General features: G+C 38.7%; 1 protein-coding gene across 2 annotated transcripts in view; it reads left to right on the forward strand.

The window, feature by feature from the left end:
* MDM1 (Mdm1 nuclear protein) overlaps positions 1 to 17,857 on the forward strand; it is a 34,027-nt gene extending 16,170 nt beyond the window's left edge. Inside the window, exons 8-15 of one of the 2 annotated variants that reach the window (XM_027594587.2) lie at positions 3,405 to 3,434; positions 3,772 to 3,947; positions 4,989 to 5,291; positions 6,076 to 6,185; positions 6,275 to 6,384; positions 13,381 to 13,633; positions 15,707 to 15,766; positions 17,026 to 17,857. In XM_027594587.2, the coding sequence (XP_027450388.1) occupies positions 3,405 to 3,434; positions 3,772 to 3,947; positions 4,989 to 5,291; positions 6,076 to 6,185; positions 6,275 to 6,384; positions 13,381 to 13,633; positions 15,707 to 15,766; positions 17,026 to 17,138 (1,155 nt within the window). In that variant the 3' untranslated portion in view covers positions 17,139 to 17,857. The remainder of the gene's footprint in view (positions 1 to 3,404; positions 3,435 to 3,771; positions 3,948 to 4,988; positions 5,292 to 6,075; positions 6,186 to 6,274; positions 6,385 to 13,380; positions 13,634 to 15,706; positions 15,767 to 17,025) is intronic. The other variant, XM_027594588.2, reaches the window with a different exon arrangement.
* The last annotated feature ends 1,375 nt before the right edge of the window (positions 17,858 to 19,232 follow it).

Genomic DNA, 19,232 nt, shown 5'->3' on the forward strand with positions numbered 1-19,232 from the left:
CTAAATTTTATCACTGATGATGATAGCTTTTCAGTTGACCAGGTCATAGATATTTAATATGGGCCATATTTTACTTAAATCTTAGATTTTATTTTTAACTTGAAGACATTTACTTATGTGGCTGCTTATGAGGTATCTAAATATAAGGTACTCCCTCATTTTCCCTCTCCAAACGTTTCATGAAGGAATATTATTCACACTCTTCAAATGCACTTGGACATCAGTGACTTTATTATTATTAGAATATTAGCTTTTTGAGTCCTGTTATAGTTTTCTGGTCCATATGTCATACTCATTTCCTCCTATGTTGCTTGAAATATTAAACTTTTTGAATCTATTTATAGTCTAGTGCCTGGGTATTTTATCCTAAGACCCAACTACCAGTTCATATAACATGACAGTGGTTGGTTTTATTTGTCCAGTGGCTGTATATGTGTTATGTCCATTATATAACCACTGGCACTACTGCTTTTTAAGATGCTCACTTAAAGGGTTGTTTTTAATAATAACCAGCAGTTGTGATTGTCTGGTCTCATCCTTAGAATAACTACTGAACCTGTGTTAAATTTCTTTTTTCTTGATTGTTAGGTAATCTTCTAATCATCCAAACTACATTAGTTGAGATACTTTTTCCTAATGTGTCTTCCACAAATAGGACCTTATTTCAAGATAAAGTTCCACATTTGAGAGACATGCTGTAATTTGACAGACATTGTAGGGATGGCTAGGCATAAGATGACTCATTTTGATGGGGATGATTTTTGGGGAAAAATTTTTATTTTTTAATCTTTCAGTTTTTTAAATTTGAATTTTCTGTATATATTTAAATAACTTAGTTGAATTCTTATTTTGGGAAAAGAAATTCAGAAATGAAAACATTTTACTTCTTGCATTTATATCCTATAATCTGATGGTGTTACTTGACTTGGAAAGGGATGTGTGTGTTTTGTTTTAATTGAGTTTGAGTTCATATCCTTGTTAGTGGCTGTGCTTGTTGGTTGTAGGGATTGTTCTTGATATTGAGTTCATACCATTAGGTTTTTTTCTTTTTCTAGTAGAACAACTTGCTTTAGGAAATATCAACTTTCTATTTTTTCATTCTAGTTTAGGATCATAGAAATCTAAAACTAGGTATTTGTAAGCCACTGTTATATTAGCACTAAGATTATCAATAAAGATTGCTGATAAATTTAAAACATTGAGATTTGAATGTCATTAACAAAATAGAACTGAATTCAGTTTTACAGAATTTCCCTAGGATCTCCTTTTTGAAAAAAAATATTGTTGACAAATAAAACTGGATCACTGGCACATGGAGGGATATTTACCCATCTTCTCATTCATCAGACAGTAGGTCCTCCCACCTAGATGGAATACAGCCTTCTCTGCTGCTCTTCCCTGCCCCCGCCCCCCCGCAATACAATGCAGGGCTGATGGACCCCCTTTTGAACCACTCCTTCAATTTATATCTCCTTTGTTTATTGCACCATAGACCATCCAGTATTATGATGATAATTTGTCATAGAGGAGGAGGTCTGCCTCCTCTATCGGACTATGAGCACACTGAGTGCTGTGGGGACTTTCTTGCTTATCTCTGGCTCCCAGACATCCAGCTCAGGCCTAGCACTTAGTGCACACTCAGGACACTCAGGATGTGCTGCATTTTCCCTCACATTGTGGAGTTTACAGGTTAATGGGGGAGAATGATGAGAGCCATTAATTCCAGTAGAATGAAATAAGTACTAACGGGGATATGCATGAAGAGAGATGAGAACGGAGGAGGAAGCTGTGCTAGAGCTTGAAGATTTGACCTTGTAGGTGATGGAGCAGCTGTGAGACATTTGAAACACTAGGGGATTTAATAGAAATAAAATCTGGATTATATCAAGGCACTTTATAACAAGGCCTCTGTGCATTCACAGTGCCTGGTGAGGGGGTGCCTGGCTGGCTCTGCTGGTAGAGCATGCGACTCTTGATCTTGGAGTCCTGAGTTCCAGTCTCACGTTGCATATGGAGCCTACTTAAAACAAAAACAGCAAAACACCCTGGTTGGTATTTCAACAGATTCAAACTATATGTCTTAGTTCCACCTGTTAAATGCGAAAACCGCTACTAGGAATTTAAAGTTTAGGAATGAACAGAAATGTTAGATGAACATGGCTCAATTTTTCTTGGCAGTGAAAAAAAAAATATCTTGAATTATCCTTCAGGAATGTTTCAGGTTTGGTTCATTAGAACAGTAGGACCCTGCTAGGATTATATGGTTTCTTATGCCACCATGATAGATGTTGTCTTTTGCTTTGGCTAATTCCCTACAGATGTAAGACTTTCTTTTTAAAGATTTTATTTATTTATTTGAGAGAGTGAGAATGGAGAGAGAGCACATGAGAGAGGGGAGGGTCAGAGGGAGAAGCAGACTCCCTGCTGAGCAGGGAGCCCGACGTGGGACTCGATCTCGGGACTCCAGGATCATGACCTGAGCCGAAGGCAGTCTCTTAACCAGCTGATCCACCCAGGCCCCAGATGTAAGACTTTCATCCTTTTGCATTCAGGAGTGTCTCCTTAAGGAACTGAGGATGTGTTTCTCTATTGCTTTTGCAATGCCAAGTTTCATTTGCTTTTTTGCCTGTAAGTGAAAGACAATTTTAGCAGACAGTATCTGCATATCCTTTTAATGTTATTATCCCATCTTTATGATAGGAGAAATTGAGTTTTTGAAGAAGAAATAAAGATGATTTTAAACAATTTTAAGCTGCAACTTAATTTTTTTACAAGGTGGAATTGCATTTAGGGAAGCCAGCAGGTGGCAGTATGATGTATAAAATGAAAGGGTTTCAAAGAGTATAAAAGGCTCCTTTCCATATGAAAAGATGTTATTTGCATATTAGGGAATTCAGATTACCTTATAATTCATCAGAATATTATTTTGTATTGTCACTTTGCTGAATATATTACAATTTTTATTTAGTACATTTTTTAAAAGTTGAGGTTTTGCTGATGCCAGCGGAACCTTGAGGAGGTTGGAGAAGGAAGCCTCATGATTCTCTCCCTGGGGGCTTGTAGGGTAGTAGAGCTGTTGTGGAAGCCAGGAAATAAAGCCGGGATAGGGGTTTCCGGCATGGCCTACTCTCACTGCTCTTCCAGAGGTGGGCGAGGAGGAGTAATAATTAGGTTACCTGTTGTTGATAGCACTCCAGCCATGCAAGAATGTGGCTGGTGTTCAAGGTAATATTAAGATATCTTCCTCAGTGAATTAAATATTACTAAAAATAATTTAAAAATATTGATTGACAACTTTGTTATATATTTAGAAGGAAGGATAATAAGGTATTTCATTGATTCCCATTAATATTCAACTATGGCATTAACCTGTCATTAAGTGTGTTTCTGTATTCCTCTCCTAGGCTTCTCTAAATGCCATGTGGTATGCGGAGGTTGGTTGCTTTTGAGTTTTTAAAAACTGTAATAATGCATAGAGTACTTGTATAATTTCAGTCAAAATATGAAGCAGGTGTCAATATTTTTCTTAGCTGCTACAAATTCTTCTTCCTGCCTGCTGGCCTGAAATAAAATAACTGCATTGCGCTTTAGCTTGACTGTTTTAATTTCTGCTTAAAAATGCACATAGTCTGACGAATGTCTGTGGCTCTTTTTGCCTTCCTTTCTCCTTGTTCTCTGGCTGTATTTGTGCATCATCTTTGATAAGCTATGTCATGATATTTGCAAAGGAGCACTTAAAATAATACACAATGTCTCAACTCTCCCGCGTAGGTTAAAGAACTCCGAGAGAAGGCTGAGTTTTATAGGAAACGAGTTCAAGGAACACATTTTTCTCGGGACCATCTGAATCAGATTCTGTCTGACAACAACTGCTGTTGGGATGTCTCCTCCACCACAAGCTCAGAAGGAACCATTAGTAGTAACATTAGAGCTCTAGATCTTGCTGGGTGAGCTATGTTCTTTGTGGCTGGCACAAAAGTATGTTGTAGCTTAGGTAGATCACGGAATCTTACAGGAAATTGACATGACCATTCAAAATTTGTCTTCCGGTCAAATGGAGATACGCCAGCCATTTATTACATTTCATTATTTTTAGTGTATTTTCTGTGAAAAGTAAAGCTGTGTGTAAATAATATATAGTATAAATCTGGAAGACTGGACTTTATACTATATATATGTAATTTTTTTAATATCTCCGAAGGGTAGACTAGGAATGATTACGCAATAGATGGAAAGAACGTTAAAAAGTAAGAAGAAAAGGTAGCAACAACAATGACACCTTAGAGAATATAAGCTAGTGTACATCCTGTTACCATTCATTAACAGATTTTCCGTGGCTAATAAGACACTTAGGCCTTGATTCTGTGGGACAAATCTCTGCTCTTTTGGGTTTTAAAGTGAACATTATTTAACTATAAGAGAAATAGCACATTGATTTGTAGCAAAATAGTTTTAGTTATGGTATGTTAATAGTCATATAAGCCGAATTGAACTATAAGTTCTAATTATGACATCTGATTTTAAAAATTCATCACAAAATCCATTCTTTAGGGATGTCTGGAAAAGATTAATCTATCTAAAGTGTAAAGTTTGAATCAATTTGCTTGATCCACAAGTATACTTGAGTTTGTGCATAAAAGTAAGTGAACGAGTTAGACCATGTGGAGTCCTGGTTTATGTGTGTAAATGCCAGTCTAGGAGACACTCATGAGTGTTGTCAGCAGTGGTACAGGCATGCATGTGTGAAGGGAGGAGTAAGAGGAGATACCTATATTTTATTTTGGAGTATTTTAATAGAAAATCCAAATTGTAGCTTTAGTTTATTATACTGTCAAATGAACTCTTAATTAGATTTCTTTCTTCAGTATCTGGGCAAGGTAATATCTGTGGGAAACCTAGTTGTGAACACGGGAAGGGAATGACAGACTCGTTAAATTTAGTATAAACTAGAAATCGCAAAGTCAAGTTCGAAACTTTTTGTTATGCAGAGATCCTACAAGCCATAAGACTTTGCAGAAATGTCCTTCTACAACACTGGAAGAAAAAAGGCCTGTCTTGGAAGAGCAGCCGCAGAAAAATACCACAGAGAAGTTGGGCATGTCAGAGGCTCCCACCACACCCGTTAGAAGGCGCCTGGCGTGGGATGGAGAGAACCCCAGTGAAGGCGCACAGAAACAGCCGCGAGAGGAGGGCGGGGAGGAGGAGACGGAGAAGGGCAAGCAGGTCCCTACGGGAGAGCTGGGGAAGCTGGAAGTACCTGAAAAATCTAAGGCAGACGAGATAAAAGAAGGGTGAGAGTTTTAAATTAGTCGGTATATGGAAGCATTATGCACACAGTTAATATTTTTTGTTTTGTCACCAAGTACAGTGGCTTACACTCTTGGTTTTATGACTAATAGAGAACAGATGTTACTTTAATGTCACAAAGCAGGCATTTTTTTTATATGATTTATAATTTGACTCAGGTATGTGAGTCACCAGTAATTGGTAGTTGAACAGTTGAACACTGAGCTACTGGGGGAGGAAGTAGTTAGGGTTATTTTTGTTTATGTCCCGCTAGTTATGATTTGCTAGATTTGTAAATGTGTCTGGGAGAATGGCTTTCTTTATGACTTGAGGAAAATAGCTGATATTCTTTAATATCAAATGTTTTACCAAGAAAGAAAGACAATATTTTGTAATATTAAAATAAGTGGTTTCTGCAAATAGCTAATTCTTGTTGGTTTATATGTTAATTCCTTTGGGGAGTAGTTCTTTACCACTGATAATGGTGCTTTTTGTTCATAATCCAAATCCCTTCTCATTCTGTCATGACTTTTGTGCCTAATAGGAAACTTAGGCCCTGATGTAATGGAAGAATTCTCTGCTTTATTGTTGCTGACTTGCAGTGATCTTCCCTCTTTTCCAATATTCAGTCACTCTTAACTGCATGTGGATTTGTTATTTTTTCAGAAACAAAATGGCCTTATCTTATAACTTGTATTATTGTATTGTATTATTGCACAATAATGACAAAATATTTTTAATCCTGTTTCCTGGAGGAAATGCTTCATAGTAGCTTGTTTGGACTTGTAGGTCAGATTCTTCTGTATCTTCTGGAAAAGGAGGCCGGCTTCCTACTCCAAAGCTAAGAGAACTTGGTGGAATCCAAAGGACTCATCACGATCTCACCACTCCAGCTGTTGGTAATGGGCAGACACTGTAGTTCTTATTTTACCCGCTTTTTCTACATGAGAATTTAATTTGAGACCAGTTGTCTTCTGCATTTTTCCAGGTGGTGCTGTTTTAGTGTCTCCATCTAAAGTGAGGCTTCCAGTCCCAGAGCAGAGGAAAAGAATATCTTCTCAGGATGGCTTAGAAACTGCAAAGAATGATTTTAGGAAGGTAAATATTTATATTTTGGGGGAAAAAATATCTTTTTAGGAAGTGATTATTTTAGTCACATGTAACAAATGAATAATAGGTTCAGATCTTAGAAAATTCTGTGTGTTGTATGTGAAGATGATACTATTAACCTGCTTTGAGTAAGGCAAAGGCATTGAATTGTTTTTTCTGACAGTAACATTCTATTTCTGCTGATACACTTTTTTTTAAAAAGATTTTATTTATTAGAGAGAGAGCACGAGCAGGGGGGCAGAGGGAGAGGGACAAGCAGACTCCCCGCTGAGCAGGGAGCCCAGTGTGGGGCTCGATCCTAGGACCTGGAGCTCATGACCTGAGCCAAAGGCAGACGCTTAACCGACTGAGCCATCCAGGCGCCCCTCTGCTGATATACTTTTAAATCTTGTCAATAGTGACTCAACAGGAGGCAAGAGAAGAAAAACAATACTTTTCATTGAGTATCTACTGGGTGGCAGCTGTATTCCAGCTATGTTCCAGGCACTGTTTTAGCATTGGAGATACAGCAGTGAAAGAAGCAGGCAAAAATTCTGGCCCTTACTGAACTTCTATTCTAGTGGAGAAGAGAGACAATAAATAGGATAACCAGGTGCAGTACATAGTATTTTAGACAGTGGTAAGTACTCAGGAGAAAAATAAAGCAGGGGAGGTCAATAGGAAATAGCCAGGGAAGTTTTCACTGAGAGGGTGGCGTTTGAGCAGAATCTGAAGTGGGTGAGAGATTGACCCATGTGCATATGTAGGAAGGCATTCTGGGTAAAAAGAACAGCAAGTGCAAAGTCCCTGAGGTGATCAGGTACCCGATTCCTTGGGGCCCAGCCAGAAAGCAAGAGAAGGAGAGTGTGGGCACTGAGTTCGGAAGCATAGCGGGGAACTAAACCGTATAGGGCCTGATAGGTCATAGCAAAGACTTTGAATTTTATTCTGAATGAAATGGGAAGCCTTTGGAGGGGCAGAGGAGTGATACGATTTGACTTAGGTTTTCCCGTGGTTACTCTGGCTGCTGTGTTGGGAACGGACAGTAGGGATGCGAGCAGGGGCATGAAACTAGATAGGAGTCAATTACACTCTCCAGGCAAGAGGTGATGGTCATTCGGTTCATACCAGTAGCAGTGGAGGTCATGTGATGAAGTCCGATTCTGGATATGCATTGAAGGTGTAGCTGACCAGATTTGCTGATGGTTAAGATATAGCATGGGAGAAAGACAAGAATCAAGTATGACTCAAGATTTTTGGCCTGTGCGTAAGGATGGAGTTGCCACTTAACTGAGATGGGGAAGACTGTGTAAGGAAAAGGTTTGCAGGGAAGACTAAGAGTTCTATTTTGGACACATTACATTTGAGAAACTTATTAGACGTACTAGTAGACATAGGCAGTTGCCTTTCCAAGTTTGGAGTGTGGGAGGAGAGGTTGGGCTGTAGATACAGATTTGAGTGTGTATTGTATCAGTGGCACAGGTATGTGAGATCTTGAGACTGGGGGCGATCACCAGGGGAGTTGGTACAGATAGAGAAGTGTACGTGTAGACAGGTGTCAGCCCCAGTTCTTTGATACTGGGAAGTTGAGGTGTACCCAGCAAAGAGGCTGATGAGGAATAGCTTGAGCGGCGGTGGGAAATCGGAGACTGTGGTACCTTGGAGGTGTCAAGGAGGAGGGAGTGTTGGGCACCTGCGTGACTTGGTTGGGTGTCTGCCTTCGGCTCAGGTCATGATCCTGGGGTCCTGGGATCGAGCCCCATGTCGGGCTCCCTGCTCGGAGGGGAGCCTGCTTCTCCCTCTCCTCCCTGCTTGTGCTCGCTCTCACTATCTCTGTCTCTCTCTCTCAAATAAATAAATAAAATCTTAAAAAAAAAAAAAGGGAATGTCGGTGCTACTGATGGATCAGTAAGGTCTAAGAACTGGTGATTGGATTTAACAATATGGGTATTATCGGTGGCCTTGACAAAGGGCAGTTTTGGTGGTGGGGAGGGACAAAAGCCTAAATGCAAGTGAGTTCAAGAGAAATGAGAGGAGATCAGAGGCAGTCATCACAGACAATTCTTCTAAGAGTCTTTTCCGTGAAGGGAAGCAGAATCACTGGTGGTAGTTGGGAGTGAGGTCAAGATGAAGGAGGTAACAACACATTTATATGTTGACAAGAACAGTTTTTTTTTTTTTTTTTTTTAAGATTATTTATTTGAGAGAGTGACAGTGCGAGCAGTGGGGAGGGGCAGAGAGAGAGAGGGAGAAGCCGACTTGGGGGCTTGATCCCAGGACCCTTACTTAGATCATGACCTGAGCCAAGGCAAATGCTTAACTGAGTGAACCACCCAGGCGCCCCAACAGGAACACTTTTTTTTTTAAATTTTATTTTATTATGTTATGTTAATCACCATACATTACATCATTAGTTTTTAATGTAGTGTTCCATGATTCATCGTTTATGCATAACACCCAGGGTTCTATGCAGAATGTGCCCTCTTTAATACCCATCACCCCCCTCCCCTCTAGAACCCTCAGTTTGTTTCTCAGAGTCCATCGTCTCTCATGGTTCATCTCCCCCTCCGATTTCCCCCTCTTCATTCTTCCCTTCCTACTATCTTCTTCTTTTTTTTTTTTTTTAACATATAAGGTATTATTTGTTTCAGAGGTACAGGTCTGTGATTCAGCAGTCTTGCACAATTCACAGCACTCACCATAGCACATACCCTCCCCAGTGTCTATCACCCAGCCACCCCGTCCCTCCCACCCCCCACCACTCCAGCAACCCTCAGTTTGTTTCCTGAGATTAAGAATTCCTCATATCAGTGAGATCATATGATACATGTCTTTCTCTGATTGACTTATTTCGCTCAGCATAATACCCTCTAGTTCCATCCACGTCGTTGCAAATGGCAAGATTTCGGGATTTTTTATGGCTGCGTAATCCAACAGGAACACTTTTAAAGAGAGAAAAAGCTGATGCAGCCCCAGCCAGCCCCTTTGCACCTGTGCACTGAGTGCCCTGCACCACTCGAGATGTTGCGTAGGATCTGGGGAGGAGCGAGTGGAAGGGTTGATTTTAGGCACTCTGACAGTTCCTTCATTGTTACAAAGGAGGCAGAATACGTGAGCACTAGGGAGATGTGGGGGCTTTGGGAAAGTCTCTTTGGATTGTTTCTTGGTGGCACATGAAGAAAGATCCTTGCTGAGAATGAGGCTGGGGAAGAAAAGGTTGGAGGTTTGAATAAAGAATAGAAGGCATGAAATAGTCTTTTCAAGAGAGTGGGAGAGGGATTGGGCAGGGAAATGTGAGATAATGCAGGGTAACATAAAGAGCCCATTTTTGGCTAGTGGTCACAAATTTGATGTTGATGAGTTGTGTGTTTTTCTCCAGCAATGTTTGGCTGCAGAGGTGCAGGATAAGTAGAGAGTTGGATTTAACTGGAGTTCATGTTTTGTCAAGGAGGAAGAGGAAATGAGAAAGGGGGTCAGGGAGCTAAGGTATATGCCAGGAAGTGACTATGATGATTGGCCTTGGGGACTGAGTTAGTTAGGGCAGAAAAATAGGACTTGGGAAGGTAAGGCACAGTGCAGAGGTGACAGGATCAGTGGAACATCTTGGCAGACTTGTTGAAATTAGGGTACCCATGGGGATTCGTTTTTTTTTTTTAATTTTTTTTTAAAGATTTTATATATTTATTTGACAGAGAGAGACACAGTGAGAGAGGGAACACAAGCAGGGGGGAGTGGGAGAGGGAGAAGCAGGCTTCCCGCCGAGCAGGGAGCCCGACATGGGGCTCGATCCCAGGACCCTGGGATCATGACCTGAGCCGAAGGCAGACGCTTAACGACTGAGCCACCCAGGTGCCCCTGGGGATTAGTTTTAAAGGTAGGAGGTGGTGGTCAGAAGTTGGAAGTCTGGAAGCTTCTTGGAAGTCAGGGATGCTTCTTAGAAGATACTGAGATACTGAGGAAGAGGAAAAGTTGACGAGGTAAAAAGGGTGGAGAGGAGAAGCAAAGCATGTGTCAGTATTCTGTGGTGAGAAAGAATATAGGGTTCTTTTTATTCATTTCAGAGAGAGACAGAGAGAGAGTGTGCAAGCGATTGTGGGGAGGGGCAGAGGAGAGGGAGAGGGAGAGGGTCTTAAGCAGACTCCTCACTGAGTGGTGGAGCCTGATGCGGGGCTTGATCTCATGACCCTGAGATCACGACCTGAGCCAAAACCAAGTCGGATGCTTAACAAACTGTACCACCCAGGGGCCCCCGTAGAGTTCTAAGAAACAAAGGCAAGTATAGTGTGTGGCAGGGAGTAAGTCAAGATGAGTCTAGAAAAGATAGCAATATGGAAAATTTTTATCATTCTCTTGAGAGCAATGGAAGCCATTGAAATATTTTAAAAACCTTTTTGGTTACAGTGGAAGGCAAGAGTAGACTGTGGTTATCCTTAGACGGTCCTGGGCGTGGTTGAAGTAGGACTTACTGATAGCTTCGACTAGGAAGGGTGGGCATGGACGGAAGTGGATGAAACTGAAGGATTGGGTAAGGGAGACAACATCAAGGCTCGGTGCTGGGTTGCATCATTGGGGGGGTGTTGCGGTGAGAGACCATGAATGACTTCTAGGTTTCTGCCTTGCCCAACAAGATTGATGGGGAATGCCATGTACCGGTAAGAGAGCTCTGGACAGAAGCCACCTTTGGAGGGGGACATCAGGAATTTCACTTTCATTCACTCAGTTCGATATGTAATGTGCTCTTACTATGTGTCAGGCACTGTTCTAGTATCTTGGGGATTCATTGGTAATCACGACAAAATCCCTACCCTTGTGGAGCTTACCTTTTCATTCTGAGAAATAGATAAATTTTTAAAGAGATAATTTCAGCACAAACAAAATCCCAAAGGACCTCCGAGGTGTGGGTGAGGTTGCTTTACATTGGGCCGTCAGGACAGGCACCTCTGAGGAGGTGACATTTTAGCCAAGACCTGACTCATGAGGGATGTGTCCAGGCAGAGATTAGCGGAGACTGTTCTCCAGTTTGAAAGAGCAGTAAGTACAAATGTGCAGCAGTGAGAGTTTTAAAGAGTGAGAAGACCAGTGTGGCTGGGGCGAGGAGAGGGTAGGAAATGAGCTTTAGAAGGGAGGGTGGGTAAGGAGTGCGGCTATTATTCTGAGGCACTGGGAAGCCCTGGGAGGGTTTAAATCTACACAGCAAACGTCTGATTTATGTGATAAAATCCTTCTGGCTATTCAGTGGAGAATGGGCTGTATGGGGAGTGGGATGGTGAGGCCAATGAGAAAGCTTTAGGCTCAAACCCAGATCACCAAGGCCATTAAATTAAACTTGGGAACCCCATATGTTACAAATATTCTAGAGATTTCATTCAGACCTTTTTAGCAATCGTGAAAGCAGTATGACAGATCTCAAATTCTATGTATATATGTAGAAAAAGAAAAAATAAAAGAACAGTTTTCCTAAGTGATACCTATAATTATAAAAAGGGAAGCAAGAGGAAGATTTGTGGTTTTATTTTAGATCTTGCTTTAAAAAGAAGCGTTTGTTGGATAAGACCCTAGGCCTTCTCTACTTTTAAGCAGTAAGTTCTTGGGGCGCCTGGGTGGCTCAGTCGTTAAGCGTCTGCCTTCAGCTCAGGTCATGATCCCGGGGTCCTGGGATCGAGCCCCGCATCGGGCTCCCTGCTCGGCGGGAAGCCTGCTTCTCCCTCTCCCACTCCCCCTGCTTGTGTTCCCTCTCTCGCTGTGTCTCTCTCTGCCAAATAAATTAAAACAAAACAAAACAAAAAACAGTCCTTTCATTGCAGAAAATGGTTATCTCTGGGTCAGAAAGCAGTGTTTTTAATATTGTGTTGATATACCCAAAGTCAATGAGTAAAAGCCACATTTACAAGGAATAACTAGGAAAGTTTGGAACTGTGTTTGATTTTACTGGTTCGAATTCTCCTAATAAGTAAAATTATACAAGGATTTTAGGCTAGTGATACATTATCATTGTGGAAAATAGAAAATACTGACCAACTAAATAAAATAAATGCTGTCCTCCCTACTGTTCAGGGCAGCCACTATTGAATGTTTGAGTTCTTTAGGTATATAGTGTATTTGGCTATTGTGCTGGAGGTAAGGTTTCATAATCTATTTTTTCTCACTTGGCAATGAATTGGGAACATATTTACATATCATTATATATCACTTACAATTAAGTTTTAAAGGTGACATGATATGCAACCTATAGTTATACTGGTTGTTTATTGTTGAAAGCAATTTTTTTAAAACTAGATGCCTATTGCTATTTCTTAATTTTTTTGTTTTGGAAAAATGCTGTAAAGAAATTGTCCTTTAGCTACTTTTTTGTTCATATTATCTCTTTTTGTGTAAATACTCTCCAAGTGTAATTGTGTGATAAAAGAACACAAAGTTTTATGGCTTTTGCTGTTTCTCCAGCTCCCTGGAAAGATTGTGCTCCCAACAGTACTCTAGGAGAGTGCTAGTTTTTCCACATCCTTGTCAGCACTGGGTATTATAGTATAGCTTTTAAAAAAAATTTTAATCTTTTAATTTGGTAAGTGAAAAATTAATATCTTGATGCTTTTATCTTAAAATTATTTGTTTACTAGGGAGGTAGAATATTTCTGCTATTTGTAATTTATGTCTGTATAAATTGCTTATATGTATATCCTTTTTCCATTTTTAATTAGTTATCTTTTACAACTCAAAAAGAAATATTTATGGAGCAATGATAATTCATTGTCAATATATAAGTTATATATTTTCCTCAAATTTGTGATTTAAAATTTTTTTTAATGTTTGTATATTTTTATATAGCTAAATATGTTTACCAATATTGGTTGTTTGGCTTATAAAATCTTCCTACACAGAGGTTACATAGATTTTCCCCATAATGTCTCCTACTGCTTTTATGGTTATTTTTTTGTGTGTTTAAAGGTTTGATTTTTTATATATATTACAGACACATATCTGTATTTTTTTTTTTTTTTTGTCACTTAGAAAGAAAGTCACGCTATATCCCTCCTGACTTCTCCAGCTGCTGGTATAAAAACAGTTGATCCCCTGCCTTTGAGGGAAGATTCTGAAACCAGTATCCCCAAATTTGCTGAGGTAACTCTTCCAGTTTCAAAAATTCCAGAATATCCAACAAACACACCTGGGCAGTCTCCTTCTCCACCCTGTGCTCCATCCTACTGGCATCCCTCTCGTCGAATTCAGGGCTCTCTGAGAGATCCAGAATTTCAGCATAATGGTAATTATTTTGGTTTTAATTTTTTGTCTTTTAAAATGAAAGTGTTACACTGGTGGGTACAAAGGCTTAAGTAAGTACTTTATGTTAATAAATTATGTTACCTAGTATTTTAGTTAATGTAACAGATTTCTTTAAATGGGAAAAGTCTCATTCATCTCTCTGGAACACTCAGCTGTGATATAACCCCAGTTCACTTTTGTATAAGTGTGAGGTTCCTTCCTTTCTTCCTCTCTCCCTCCCTCCCTCCCTCCCTCTCTCCCTCTCTTCCTCTCTTCCTCTCTTCCTTCCTTCCCTTCTTTCTTTCATATTTTATTTATTTGAGAGAGAGAGAATGAGCAGTGGGGAGGAGCAGAGGGAGAGGGAGAAGCAGACTCCCCGCTGAGCAGGGAGCCCGTCGCGGGACTCTATCCCAGCACCTGGAGATCGTGACCTGAGCCGAAGGCAGCTGCTTAAGTGACTGAGCCGCCCACGTGCCCCAAGTGTGAGGTTTCTTTCAAGTTCTTTCCTATACACATAGAGGCAACCCACTAGATGCCAGCAGCGCCCCTTTCCCAGGTGTGACATCTAAAAATGTCTTCAGATATTGCTAAACGCTGCCTGGATGGAGAATTCAAGGTCATAAATTATTTTCCTTTCGTCTTATTAGGCATTGTTGTGCTCTTCTCTAGCTTCCACTTTTGCCATTGAGAAATCTTGTGCTCTTCTGATTTTTGATCATTTGTGTGTGGCTTCTTTTCCCCTGGCATCTTTGGGGACCTTCTCTTCACACTCAGTGCTCTGAACTTTTACCGCGGGTCTCCGTTTTGCTAGTACTCCGTGGACTTTTTCAGCCAGGGAAATTGGTTCCTCACTTTCTCGAATTAGTCAGTAATTCCTTCCCCTCCATTTTTTCTTTCCTCCTCTTCCGGCAATCCTTGTTATTCTGAGGTGGGACATGATCTTATTTGCTTATCTTACTGTTCCTATTTCCCATTGCTCTCTTTTTATTTTAATTTGAAAGGGTTACTCATTTTTATTTTCTACCCCTTCTTCTGAGTTTTAAAAAATTTTTTGCTGTATTTTTAATTTCTAAGAATTTTTTAACCCTGTATACTCCCTTATTCAGCATCCTGTTCTTATTTTATGGATGTCATGTTCTATCCCTTTGAAGAGATAAGCGGTATATAGAATTCCCCTGTTTTGAATATGGTACCCTTGCCCTCAGTTGAACCTGTGTCCTTCAGTCAGAGTCGCTCTGATAAATCTTGCAAGATGAAACCTCCATTCTTCTTTTGGGAGGAAGGAGTTATAGCCAACTGCACAAATTTAAAGAAGGATTTGGCAGCCTGTTCTGTAAACCAGTTTCCTTGTTCAGTTTTACCTTCCCTCCAACTTTCAAGGGTACTTAGTACTCCTAAACCTGAGCCAGTAGAGGAGAACAAATTGGTTGCTTCTTGGTTTCCTTCCTCTGCTGGCTTAGGATTCAGTTTGGATATGATGATAACATACGCACTGCTTTTCTGTTTGCTTTCCATTTTCCAAAATTTTGTTGCTGTTTCATTGTCTTTCATTTTCTTTGTCCTATGGGTTTATGTCATTCTTGTAAATGTGTGTAGTCCATCTACCGTCTTTAAACAGAAGCCTACAGCATTCTTGAGGCACCTGGGTGGTGTAGTCAGTTAAATGTCTGACTCTTGGTCTCAGCTCAGGTCATGATCTCAGGGTCATGGGATCGAGCCCCACGTCAGGCTCCGTGCTCAGCACTGAGTCTGCTTAAGATTCTCTCCCCCCTCCCTCTGCCTCTCCACCCCCCCAATAAATAAATAAATCTTTAAAAACAGAAGCCTACTGCATTTCTTTAAAGTTAGAATAGATCAATATTGTCATTGCAGAGAATTCTAGAAATTTTCTATTGTTTGTTTACATATTTGCTAAGCACATTATAAATTAGTGAATGGTCTGTTAATAATAATTTCTATTAAAATATAAAATTAATAAAATTTTTGACAGTCTACTTTCACTAAGGTTTTCCTGTAAATAAGATATACTGTTAGGTGGCTTCGAAGGATAATTTTTCTGCCTTTTTTTTTTAAGTGGGAAAAGCAAAGATGAACAATTTCCAGTTGCCTCAGCATGAAGTCTTTAATGATGAAGGTATTTCAGTAATAAAATAACATATGATCAAAATATGAGGTTTTATTATATGGTAGTTTATAATAGTATTATGATCTTAACATTGGATTAGCATTTTATAGTTTACAGAGCAATTCCACAGATATTATTTCATTAGATCTGTGAAATCCTGTGAGGGGGGTAAAATTATCCCCATTTACAAATGAGTAAACTGGGACCTAAAATCTTGAATTTTTTTAGGGCAAACAGATGATAAGAGAGATTATGCCTAGCATCACACCTGAGATCAGTATTCTTTCTGTTTTTCCATCCTGGCTAGCTGGGGGCTTAGGAATTTGCTCTAGCATATCTGTTATTTTTTCCAAATATCTGTATATTGTCAATTTTCAGTTCTCAAAAAAATATGATTAGGGAAGATGTGGACTTTTTCTTGTGTAGCATTCTGACAAATTCATTTGCTTCTGATAGTGGCTGGAGGAATTTTGATTCCTGATGTGAACAATCAAAATTATTATTTAATTCATCCTAAAATGTATGAAATTACTGAATTTATAAATTTTGGATATGAAAGTAACTTTGAATTAATACTTTATGTATTATAAGTTCATATACATTGAAGATTTTCTCTTTTAGCAAACTTGGGACTTTTTTCAGAATTCAGTGAGCTAGAAATCAAGTTACCATGTTTTAAAATGCAAACATCTGGACACTTTGAATCCAGTTGTGTTTTTTTAATGGAAGAACAGTGTTTACAAATAACCTTATAATAGATTTGCTTACTGAGAATGAGGAATTTCTGTAATAATGAAGGGTAGCATGTTAAAGTCAAACATTATTTCTACATTAAGTGAAATTATTTTGGAAATGTGATGTAAGCACTATGTTAAGGTATAGCATTTTGTTTTTAAAATGCTTATAAAAGCTTTTTGCCAAGAACAGCTGTGCTTTTTAAAGTAGGACAAGACAGTATGATGATGAATTGTTTCCAAGTAATACTGAAATCACAGGCCATGTGTTTTAGGTAATGACATTGTGGGATTTCAGGCAGGAAACAGAATGCTCATTTAACATTAAAGTGTTTGATTTCTAAGTATGGTAAACTTGGGAAATTATAGTTGAACTATCCTGAAAATGTTAATATCTTATATTTTAATAATTTTTTTCTGACAGAGTCAATATTGACATTACAAAGCTTGATGCTTTTAATTTTGTTAATGTTATAAAACAGAGTATTTTTATTAGAGGTATTTTCTACACTGATTGTAATTTTTTCATTGCAGATGAGGACAGATTATCTGAGATCTCTGCTCGCTCTGCAGCTTCTAGCCTCCGGGCTTTTCAAACTCTGGCACGAGCTCAGAAAAGGAAGGAGAATTTCTGGGGCAAAACATAATTAAATATATATCTAGTTGAGTTGCTTAACAATCTAGGGCACCATTGGCATAATTTTTCTTTATTGCTTTACTATGTCGAGACTTTTCAAGTGTTTGGATATTTTCCCCCAACATTTCCTACTTAAAAAGAATTGGTTGACTTTTCAATAGCCATTTCAGTTTACTTGGAAAATTTTAACACAGGTTCATACAAATTCAACTTAAAGAATTCTCTTGACACTTATTCCAAAGTACAAAGACGTAGATTTCTTCACATGTTCTAAGTTTTGTATGAAGGATAGCTGGTAGAATTGTGAATTTTCCCTATCCACAGAATATTCTAAAAAATGAACAAAGTGAAGTAAAAATTAAGATCCAAGTGTGATGTATATATTCCTTGAAGATTGGTTATGTGTATCTTTATGATTTGTAGATGTCATAAGATGAATTTGTTGTTCCTGTAACTTGCTGTAGCATTTCTTTTTATTTTAGTACCTTCTGTGTGTGGTTGCAGTGTTAAAACAATTGTACTTTAAATTGAAAATATGAGCTGTATATATTTTTCTTATTTATGTAACAAAGTTTGCTGAGAGAATATGTATATTTTTGATCTTTGTGTGTATTCTATTTGTATAAGGACTTTGGCTTACATTTGAATAATGTCTCAATTTTGAAAAATTATTTGTATAATGGGGAGTTAAAACTTTGTAGACATTTTGAAATAAAAATTGATCAAGTATTTCAATTCTGTTTGTTTGAAGTGTTTCAAGTTTTTGGCTTCTCCAGAAAGTTACTACCTGGAATAAATAATTATCTTTTAGAAACATTTTACTCATAACACGTTAATCAAATGTTCTACTTCTTTTGTAGCTGTCCATATGCAACAAAACTTGAGTCTAGAATAATTTTGTATGAATATAGGAAAAATACAGCATTTCTAAGGCAGACTTATTTTCAAAAATTTAACACATACCTTTTGACTATTCTTTACTCATAGGACATGTTCTGTTTTCTTACTCTTTACTTCATCTTGCAAATCATAAATCTAATTTTCTGAAAAATACGAATTTCATAAATATTACATGTGATGTTTACAAGAATACACAGAAGATACTGAAGATAAAATATACAAAATATTCATGCCTGTTGGTTAGAAAACAAATGAAAAGTCTGTTTTAAAGTGCTTAATTTGGTCAAAAGTGCTTTTGCAAATCATAGATTCATAATTTATTAAAGATCTTATGAGGTTATAAATAACGGCATACAAATATTTGCTTACATCTCACTGACTTTAAAATAGTTTGTTGATAGAAGTTATTAAGGCACTAAAGGTGGGAATAAAAGTTAGAAATTAGTGTGTAATTGCAGTTTAGAACACAAAATTACTTGGTTTTCATACACATATGTACTGAGGCATATTATCTGTAAAATAATTTTGGAACTTATTTTCTTTGGTGTCTCTAGACGCTTAGAGGTATCATTGTCTTCTTCCTCAAAAGTTCATTAATCTAGTTGGTTACGATAGAGTTTTCAACGACCACTGATCTACAGTAAAGAAAGGAGTTACAGCTAGCTTGCAGGGAATTGTGTAAACACAGTCTATGTTACCTAAGCTACAAACTGTAAAATATGGGTACAACTGTTGGAATAAGTCTCACCACATGAACTTGCTCTATTGGATGTTCGATGGATTAGGGTATGGTTCTTACGAGGCTGAGATTATCCCCAGTCTCTGGGTGACAATTTAGCTTTGTAGTATACTGCCGACTACCTCGTAAAAGCCCTACTCAGTGGCCCTGGGGAGAGAAGAGTGTTGAGAGATTAGTACTCTGTACTGAAAGCAGCTCAAAGGACATGCATTCGAGTTGGTGGGTAAATAGTTTTAGTTACATGAGAGATATGCCATGATACTTGCTGGAGTTTAGGAGCTGGCATTGTTAATTTTTAAAATTGATTTTATTAAGGCATACTTTTATATACAACAAACTGCAATTGGGGGCACCTAGGTGGCTCGGTTGTTAAGCATCTGCCTTCGGCTCAGGTCATGATCCCAGGGTCCTGCGATTGAGCCCCGCATAGGGCTCCCTGCTCTGCAGGAAGCCTGCTTCTCCCTC

Source organism: Zalophus californianus, chromosome 9 (assembly GCF_009762305.2).
Source record: "Zalophus californianus isolate mZalCal1 chromosome 9, mZalCal1.pri.v2, whole genome shotgun sequence".
NCBI lineage: Eukaryota > Metazoa > Chordata > Mammalia > Carnivora > Otariidae > Zalophus > Zalophus californianus.